Source organism: Otolemur garnettii, unplaced genomic scaffold (genome assembly GCF_000181295.1).
Source record: "Otolemur garnettii isolate 467f Iridium unplaced genomic scaffold, OtoGar3 scaffold00003, whole genome shotgun sequence".
NCBI classification, from domain to species: domain Eukaryota; kingdom Metazoa; phylum Chordata; class Mammalia; order Primates; family Galagidae; genus Otolemur; species Otolemur garnettii.
The window spans coordinates 48,130,142-48,140,030 of record NW_003852398.1 but is presented as its reverse complement, the minus strand read 5'-3'; the positions used below and the strand labels follow the sequence as shown (position 1 = coordinate 48,140,030).

The 9,889-nt window shown below is 41.1% G+C and overlaps 1 protein-coding gene across 1 annotated transcript in view; it reads left to right on the top strand.

The window, feature by feature from the left end:
* The window catches only part of LMNB1 (lamin B1), a 57,436-nt gene that overhangs the window by 42,759 nt on the left and 4,788 nt on the right, over positions 1 to 9,889 (top strand). Inside the window, exons 7-9 of the mRNA XM_003782231.2 lie at positions 133 to 358; positions 2,283 to 2,387; positions 5,313 to 5,432. Coding sequence (XP_003782279.1) covers positions 133 to 358; positions 2,283 to 2,387; positions 5,313 to 5,432 — 451 coding nt within the window. The remainder of the gene's footprint in view (positions 1 to 132; positions 359 to 2,282; positions 2,388 to 5,312; positions 5,433 to 9,889) is intronic.

Here is a 9,889-nt window from a genome sequence, read left to right as displayed (position 1 = left end):
GCCACCTTAGGTGTATGTGGCTGGCGCCTTAGCCGCTTGAGCCACAGGCGCCGAGCCAGGATATTATTATCTTTTTTAAAAGTTAAGGACATATGGGTTTCATAAATGGCATGTTTGGTTTTTCCCACGTAGGTTGAAGCTCTCTCCAAGCCCTTCTTCCCGTGTGACAGTATCCCGAGCATCCTCCAGTCGCAGTGTGCGGACAACCAGAGGAAAGCGGAAGAGAGTGGATGTGGAAGAATCCGAAGCCAGTAGTAGCGTGAGCATCTCTCATTCTGCCTCAGCCACTGGGAACGTTTGCATCGAGGAGATAGATGTTGATGGGAAATTCATCCGCTTGAAGAACACTTCTGAGCAGGTGAAAAAATAAACACCGGTTCTTACAGGTGGCCAGGCTGCCTTGCCGTTATAATAGCTGTTGTTTGGATTCAGTAAGTGTTTGTGGAGTGAGGGTTTTCACTCTCTTGTTTACTTAAATTTATGAAATAAGTAAAAATAGGAGGAGGAGGAAGAGGTAGTATTCTTTGTGGTTTAAAGATTTTCTTCACTCACTCTTTTTCCTGGTGCCAAAACCGTTTTTGATGCTTGTTCATTTTGTCACACTGGTCTTTCCAAGAATGAATTATTACTACTTCCTGCCCTAGCCAGGTTAGTGAAAAGTTAGCATGATTGGATGAAAATGGTAGATGTTCTTTTATAGCTGTTGACTTTATAAATCCTTAAGGAAAAGAAATACGAGCACAGACTCAGATATATTAAGGGAGTATTTTTCTCTTCAAATAAATGAATGAATAAATGTTAATGATTTAACTTCTATCAAGAATGATATGAAGCCCTGTCTTGAAATAATCTGAAATAAAAGAAAACATAAAATATTCACAGCAGAGATTTCCAGATTTTGGGGTTGGGGCTTTCAAGAGCTCAGCAGGGATGATCCTCCCTGGCTGGGCATTATGAAACTGGGACCGTGAAGGGATATGAGGAAAGCACAGTCGGGGGTGGGGCGAGGGGCCATGGGATGGATGTCACTTCCTAAAGCATATTTTCAGGGTGTACCAAAAGTTGTTGTGATAGTCACTCCTTTTCTCAAAACTATCTTGCATGTAGCTGGGCGTGGTGGTATAAGCATATAGTCCCGGCTATGTGGGAGGCTGAGTTTGGAAGATTCCTAGAGCCCAGAAGCTAAAGGCCAGCCTGGGCAACATCCTGAGACCCTGTTTCATCAAAAAATAAAACAAAACACAGTATCTTGCTTGTGGATGAATACGTAATTATTTGAATGAGCAAAGGAGCACTAGCAGTTTTGATACTGCAGAGAATAGGCTGTAAGGTCTCTAAAGCTAATGAACAGAGGTTTTTTTTGGAGATAAAGCCTCAAGCTATTGGCCTGGGTAGAGTGCCATGGCATCACAGCTCACAGCAACCTCCAACTCCTGGGCTCAAGTGAGTCTCCTGCCTCTGCCTCCCAAGTAGCTGGGACTATAGGTGCCTACCACAATGTCCGGCTATTTTTTGGTTGTAGCCGTCATTGTTGTTTGGCAGGGCCAGGCTGGATTCGAACCCACCCAGGTGTATGTGGCTGGAGCCTTAGCCACTTGAGCCACAGGGTCTGAGCCTGAACAGAGTATTCTTTATTGCTCCTTTGTTTTTAAAAGGCACAGTAGCCAGGTATGAAGTGATTCTGGAGTTGACTTAATGCCTGGTTTATTCTTGTCTTTGAGTTCAAGATAGATATAAATTAGTATAGTAACTGCTTTAATATCCTGCACTTTTTCTTAGAAGTCAGGGAGCTTTGGGGCTAGAGTTGATAACTCTCCCTAGGACTGGCTCACTACAGCATTGACCCATTTTTGAGCCCTGTATGCCTTAAGGTACAACAGCTAACGTGGCCAGAAATGAGGCAGAGGGACAAGGAATAGGACAGATTTTCTTCCTTCTGTTTCTAAGTTTATGTGTTTATATTTCAAAAGCTTAATCATACAGTACATGTTCATAATTGCAATAATGACAGTTTGATATGTTAACAAATTTGAAAGACCCACCTGATCTAGCAGTGAATATGACCATTTAATTTGGTTCATACTCATTTTTCCAGTTTTGTAATTTTTAAAATTAATTATCTTACTCATTAAATCATGTTTTCTTTTTATAGTAGGAAAATATGAAACATGAGATGATGACCAGAAAGGGATCTTGTTTCATCTGCCTGGATTTATTTACTCAATTACTCTATGACTTTCTTTATAATTACAGTAACCTTTTTTATTTTGCTCTATGAATAGGATCAGCCAATGGGAGGCTGGGAGATGATCAGAAAAATAGGAGACACATCAGTCAGTTACAAATATACCTCCAGATATGTGCTGAAGGCAGGCCAGACTGTTACGGTAAGTGAAGTTAGTCATCATTTAACTTAACTTCATTGTCTAACTTTCTGACTGAAAGAGAACATTTTAGAAAGGGGGATTAAAGCAATTTTACATTATTTGGGTATTATAATTGCTACTAAAATTCTCTCCTTTTGAAAGTGGTAAATTGATTTTGAATCCTTTTTATCTTGTTTATTACAGTAGATAACAAAATAGCTGTCTTTTGAGTGATACTTGTAGCCCTGTGTCATTTAAGAGATACTGTTTGACACAAAGAATAGTCGTTAAGAAATTAAGGCTGGTAGGTGCCTTCAACAGTGATCTTCAGCCTTGGGTAAACTTCACAATCATCTGGGTAGTGTTTTGATATCAAGACCCACCTCACTTATCTCAGCTATTGTTGAGGTTGGGGTATAGGCCTATATTTTGAACTAAAGTCTTTAGATGATAGACACCCTTATAAAGAATCGCTGCTTGAAACATCATAATTGAGGAAGTGTAATGTGTGGTTTTGGGTAGTATATAAGGTGCTAGCTCGGGAAAGGATAAACTTACGTGGCATTCTGATTCTGTCTTGATTTCTAAATGACCCTGTATTGTTATTTTCTGAGATATTACATCTTCAATAGTTACCAAAATCTGAACAGCTCATTTTAGAGACGTATATGCTCCACTGAACAAATAAGAGTCCTTTGCTTTTACTTAGTAAGTAGATTGAACATACAATAAAATATATTAATTTTGACATAGATTTTATAGAAGTCATTATTTTCAACCTTAAAGAACATACAGGTAACTGTCTCCTTCCTTTTCTGGCTTCTTTTTTAAAATACTAAGCATGTTTTAAATATTTTTTATAATTTTATGATTGATACAAACCTTACGTAATATTTAGCTTCAATGGCTCAAACTGTGAGTTAGTACATCTCTTAAAAAAATATATTTAGAGAGCTTGACACCACTTTGTGAAAAAATACCAGATGTTAATTTTGTAATAATGGGTAAAAATGGGATCAACTATCTTAACCACACTATCCCTTCTTCTCTTTGGTAATTATTATACTCAGAGAAAATTGCTCAGTCCTATTATATGTCTTCTGGGAGTGGCGTAATGTGGTAAAAAGATCCTGATGTTTTAATTCAGAAGATTTCAATTTGAGTGTGCTTTCTAGCTCTACAGTGATAGGGACCTATGATGCCAGCCATCTCCTTTTTCCATGGGGGAGACCACCTTGGGACTAATAGATAGATTCTGTAGGTCTAGTGGAGAACTGAATTATCATATAAGATAATATAATGCATTTTTTTCTTCAGTAGTTAGCATTAAATGTGATAAGAAGCTGGTTAGAATGCAGTAGTGATAAGTGATCTTTCTGTAATATTGCAGAGGCAGAAAGCAAAGATCAGTTTAAACCTCTAGAACAGAAGTATGAGAACCACACGTATAATTTAAAATTTTCTCATAGCCATGTAAAAAGAAAGTAAAAAAGGAAGATTTGAAATTAATTTTAGAAATATATTTTATTTAACCCATTATAGTCAAAATGCAATTATTGAATGCATATTTAATATGTAATCAATATAAAAAATATTAGGTGTTTTACATTCCTTTTTTCTAATTAGGTCTGTGAAATCTAGTGTGTATTTTATCCTTATGATACATTTCAAGTGCTCAAAAGCCACGTATCATTGCTGTATTGAACAAGACGGCTATTGGGCATATTCACTTTAGGTTAAATGATCCAGCAAGGTTAGAGACATTTTGTTACTATTATTATTAACACTAAACCAACAATATGATTTCACATAGACTAGTGAGAAGTATTGCTTGGAATTAGAAAAACACTAGCATTTCACATGACCTGACAACTGGCCCAGACCCAACTCTTTTTTTCAGTTTCATTCCAGTAAATGCCCCTTTTTATTTGTAATGCTGATCAAAGATCCAGAAGCTTCAAGTCATTATCTAAATAAAATGTAAGGGCTCCCTCCACACCAGTAATTTGCTAAATGACTGTCTTTGTTTCGGATGTGCTACCTTTGCCATCTCCAGCCTCCTTTTTGCAGTCACGAAGTCTTACATTGCGTAACAGTTCATGGACTTCTATCCACATCTCTTTTCAAATGTTCCTTGTAAGAGATCGTGCCAGGAATGTCCCTGCAGCTGAGGACACTGATGCTCAGAGAGGACAGCGATTTGTCCAGGGTTCAAACCCAGGTTTTCAGGTTGTTAAGTTTACTCCACTCTACCCATTCTTTTCCACTGACAGATAGATAAAAAATGAGGCAGAATTTCCAGGCTGAAAAGGGAAATGTAATTATTTCTTTTGGCCTATTTTAGTAGCGGTTATATTTTCCCTGTTAGAATAGTGGGTGATTTAGCCATTTCTGGGATTGCGTTTAGAGTGTGTACTTGCAGATATTCTGGGGTATTTTGACAGTGTCTCTGCCTGGAGACATAAGCAGTTTCCAGAAGAGTATTCTAGATGAGCTGTCTGCGACAGAAGTTCTCCTTAATTCCTGCTGTAGGCATGGGGAGCACTACCGAGGGAGTCAGGACGCTCTAACACGGGAGGAATAATAGAAAGCCAAGGCTGCTTGCTATTCGCTGGGCAAGCCAGCCCCTGTACGTGGGTAATCACTTGCTCTTCACAACAACCCACCTCTCGCAGGTACCAATTATCATTTATGGATAATGAAAATAAAGTAGCTTGCTCAAGGTCAACTGGTGTGTAGGGGAACTGGGATGTGATGCGGCAGTTTCACTTCAGGGCCTGTGTGTCATCTTTGTGTATTAGATGGGGAAGCTGAGCTTTGAGAATTCTGAAGCTCAGACATTCTCTCAGACTTGTAGAATCTAGCGTCTAAGTCCCATCTTCTTATTGTCATTGGCATGTGGGAGAGCTGGGTTCTGGGTGCACTGATGTCTTTTCTTTTTTCCAGATTTGGGCTGCAAATGCCGGTGTCACAGCCAGTCCTCCCACCGACCTCATCTGGAAGAACCAGAACTCTTGGGGCACTGGTGAAGATGTGAAGGTTATCTTAAGAAATTCTCAGGGAGAGGTACGGCTGTTAGTTCAGAACCACACAATGTCAGTGTCCCCTGAAGTTTCACCATGATGAAGAAAGTATGATTTCTTTTCAAAAATCAAATTGAAATGTAAAGTACTCCATTTCTTAAATCAGACCAAAGCTGCTAAGTAAACCAAACTAAAGCTATCTCTAAATTTAGGAATAAATAGGAGTGTATGTGGAGCACTGATCATTAGCACAGGCTCCAGCGTCAGATTGTCTGTGTCCGGTTTCTTTTTCCACGTCACTGACTGGCTTTGTGACTTTGGACAAGTTACACGCCTCTCTTGAGTTTTCTTATTTAAAAGTGGGTATTAGCGGGACAACATAAATGAGATAATATTAATGTGACGATCTTTGGGAAATCCTTGACACAGTAGCTGGCGTAGTACATTTGTCTAGTAAATGCTTATCTTACTAACCTTTCTCTCACAAAGTGTTCGTGAAACTGAGTTAGAAGATTGTGGATTGTATTTCTGCTTTGTGTGTTTATTTTCAATGTGTCAGTCTTAGAATTCTTGTCTAAGAACTTTATCTCCACTTCTGCCATGTAAAGACATCACACACGCTCTACCAATATTAGTCTTAGAAATACCACCCCCTGCTAAAGCAGGTAGGGCATCCTTTGAAACTAGTAAAGCCTGGCCTCGTCTGTCTGTCCTTAGTTAACCAACCCACCCAAGTGCCATGCAAAACATCACTGAAGCTCTGTGTGGAAGTTGAGAGTCCTTCTTTGCTGGTATTGCCATAAATATGTTAATGAAGCTTCCTCAGGGAATGAACAGAGTAAAGAAAAATCATGTTGCTATGTGGATTGTAAGGAACAAAACCAGGCAGAGATAGAGCAAGGGAAGAAGGTAACTTAGACTGAGATGGCTAAGAGAGGAGAAGGTGGAAGAGAAGTGAACTGGCTGTAGAGGTATTGTGGGGGTAGACTTGTCAGGATGTACTGATGGGGTTCCACGTGAGGAATGGGACAGAGAGATGGGAATCATTGGCCCTTGGTTTGTTAGCTTGGGAAGCTGCTGGTCCTGGTGCCAGTTATGGAGGAAGCTGCAGGAGGAACAAGGCTTGCTGGGGAGAAGGGTTGGGAGAGAATTGAGGCCTTTCTGGCCATACTAAGTTTGAGTTAGGTTTCCAAATGAGGTGGCTAGAAGGCTTTTGGGAGATCTGCTTGAAGGCTGAGCTAGAGATGTTCAGGAGATGCATAGATGTACTTAACATTGCAGGCAGGACTGGCTGACTAGCGAGTTTGTCAGAGAGGAGGAGTTCCAAATCGAGCCCTGGAAGATGTTGACATTGAGAATAAGTTACAGCAAAGAAGCTTGAAGGTGCAGCCAGTGAGGTGGCAGGAAAACAGTGAGGGAAAACCAGAGAGGGAAGTTTCTGTGAGGGAGGGAAGTGGTCAGCAGGTTAGCTCGGCGTCCCCGTGAGGTTCCTTCTCTATTCCCATGGTGCTGGTGCAGACCTCTTACCCGCACAGAGCTTGCTTTGCTTACTGGAAGAAGCACACTGGAGGAAGAGTCTGTTCTGGACGATGGTGGTATTGTGTCTGACACAGAAGAGGCAGTCATAAGCATGTGCTGGATAATTTTTTTTTTTCTTTAAATCAGACATGGACCTGCACTTAAGAGAGAGAAATAAAGTACTAACAGTATTCATTTACTATGGGAGTCTGAGTGTTTACACAAAAGTCTGGGTTCTGGCCGTCTTCGCATCCATCCCTCACTGTAAACATCAGTATTTAGATTGTTGTCCGTAACAGATTCATTGTCTGCTGCCTGAAGAGTGCTCTTGGTCTCAGACCAAGGTTGAAAATAAAGAGGCATCTGATGTTTTCACCTTAGTACATGGTGTGAGGTTTGGGTTCGTGTGGGAAATGCACCTCCAGATACCCCCTGGGTTCTCAAGAGTGGAAGGTGTTTACTAACACCCTCCACGGCTCACAGACTTCAGGCGCTGGCTCTGCCTCCTGTGAAGCCCTTGCTCACCCCCTGTTTCAGCTCTCTGGGCTCCTACCCAGCTGTCGTGGGTGCTGCCACCCCCGAGCTGGAAACACCTGCTCTTCCCCTCTGCCTGAAATTGGCAGAATTTATTTCCCTTTTAAAATATTGTTAAGATTGTTGATCTGCTCAGATTAAAAGCACTGTCCTAGGGAGTATATAGAGGATTAAAGAGGCTTTTGTGAGCCACGGAAATCTAGTCACTGTTTTTTCCTGCAAGTAAGAAACAAGTAAGTTCCTGCAAGTCTTGCAAGTAAGAAACAGTCTGACGGGAGGGTATTTGGAATGCAGCTGCAGATTTAAAAGCCCACAAAATGCAGGGATGTAAACAAAGTATTAATAGATACCATATAGGGGATGTCTTGGGGCAGAATCACTGACGGCATTTCAGTAAAGCGAACTGAAGCTGAGCTGTGCTCATGATTCACACACTGATAGTAGATTCTTTGGTTGGTTGGTTGGCTTGTCCATTCTTTTAACAGACTTGTACTTCCTTCTGCTTGCTAGGCTCAGTTTTAAGTGACTTGAGTTAGAAGTGAGGAGAGAAAGTATTATGAACATAATTCTTATTTCTGTAACCATTAGACAAATACTTCTGGCTACTCTGTAAGACTGTTTATATTTATTAGTAGATATGTTAGCAACAAGCTATAAACTCCACTATAAAAGCCACTTCTGAGTAAAATTGTAGGTAATTAGTTGGCTTAAGTCAGTTGAATTTTTTCTTTTTTTGGAGACAGGGTCTTACTATGTCACCCTTGGTAGACTGCTGTAGCGTTACAGCTCACAACAACCTCCAACTCTTGGGCTTAAGTGATTCTCTTGCCTCAGCCTCCCAAGTAGCTGGGACTACAGGTGCCTGCCACAACGCCCGGCTATTTTTTTTGCAGTTGTTTAGTTGTTTAGTTTTTCATTGTTGTTTAGCTGGCCTGTGCTGGATTCGAACCCACCAGCCTCAGTGTATGTGGCTGACGCCATAACCACTGTGCTACGGCCACCGAGCCATCAGTTTAATTTTTTTATATAGTTTTCTTCTTGCCGGAGCATTGGAATTGTCAGAAAACCCACTTGAACTGGCTTAGCAAAAATGGAGATTATTTGGGTTCATGTGATCAAAAATTTAAGAGTAGAATTTATCCAGTGGCCCAGACAGTGTCCTGAAGGCTCTGTCCGATGTCTTTCCTCCCTAGTTTGCCTCCCTTGAGAATGCAGGAGAGCTGCCAGCTCCCCCCAGGGCACATCATTTCTGTTCGCTGTTTGTGAGGAAGGGCATCTTCCCCTCTGAGGGCCACAACCTGGACTTCGTTCTTACTGTACCAGCTTGGGTCATGTGCCCACCTCAAACCAGTTCCTGGCATCAGGAAGGTGGAGTTAGAGCAGCAGTTCTCAACCTGTGGGTCGTGACCCACAGGAACTGTATTAAAAGGCCATGGCGTTAGGAAGGTTGAGGAACCACTGAGCTAGACCTTGAGTCCTCCTCTTCCCTTCACAGCTGCATCACACTGGGCTTTGTGATGCAGGCGTGCTCTTACCTAGATGGGAGGAAAGAGGTGCCATGTTACCATGGCAAAATAAGATACTTTTCTAGGAGGGAAATAAAAAAATAAAGCAGTTCCCCCAAACCTTCAGAACATAGACACAACTGAACTTTTGTTTGTACTGATGATGACTGATGTGTGTAGAGGTGTAATATATCCTGTATAAACAGTAGGGTCTCCATCCGTAAAACCATACCCTGGTTTGTAGCCTTTGCGGATTTCTGTTGCATAATGTCCCGGCCGTGGCTGATTTCAGGCTTCCAGCATGAGGTGACCCACAGAGTTGTGCAGATTGCGCACAGTCAGCAGATGCTAGCCGGCTCCAGCTTACTGAATGAATTAGTGTCCCTTTGAGTTCCCAAGGCTCCGAGCAGGGCAGACAGGTAAAGTGTTTTAGAGAGAAAGAGTAAAACCTGCCGTGTGAGAACATGTATGTGTACCTGTCAGGATACCGATGAGAGTTGGGGACCTTGCTGAGAGGATTTTGGGGGAATAGGGTGGCAAAAGCATTTACCTGTTATCCTGATTAGTAATTTCCTGGGTCTAAACCTCCCAGTAACTTTTTGGTTCTAAATTGTTTGTTTCACTACTTTCCTACCTAGAGTTTTAGACATTATTTTAATGCTCTCTAATTTTCCACACAGGCTTTCAACATGAGATTAATTGGTTATTTAAATGTTTTCAAATGAAAAGTGCTTAGCAGCAGGCCTATATTAGAAGAAGTTATGTTGAAATAATTCATAATTAATGAATTTGGGCAAGTTGCTGTTTTCTAAGCTTCTTATTAAGGATAATTGTCTTAAGTTACATCATAAACCTTAGGAGCCAGTATCTGCATATGTAATTTGTGCACTGCTATGAGCTGCCAGAAGCTGGAATGTAGGAATTCTGTAATAGAAAATTTTCT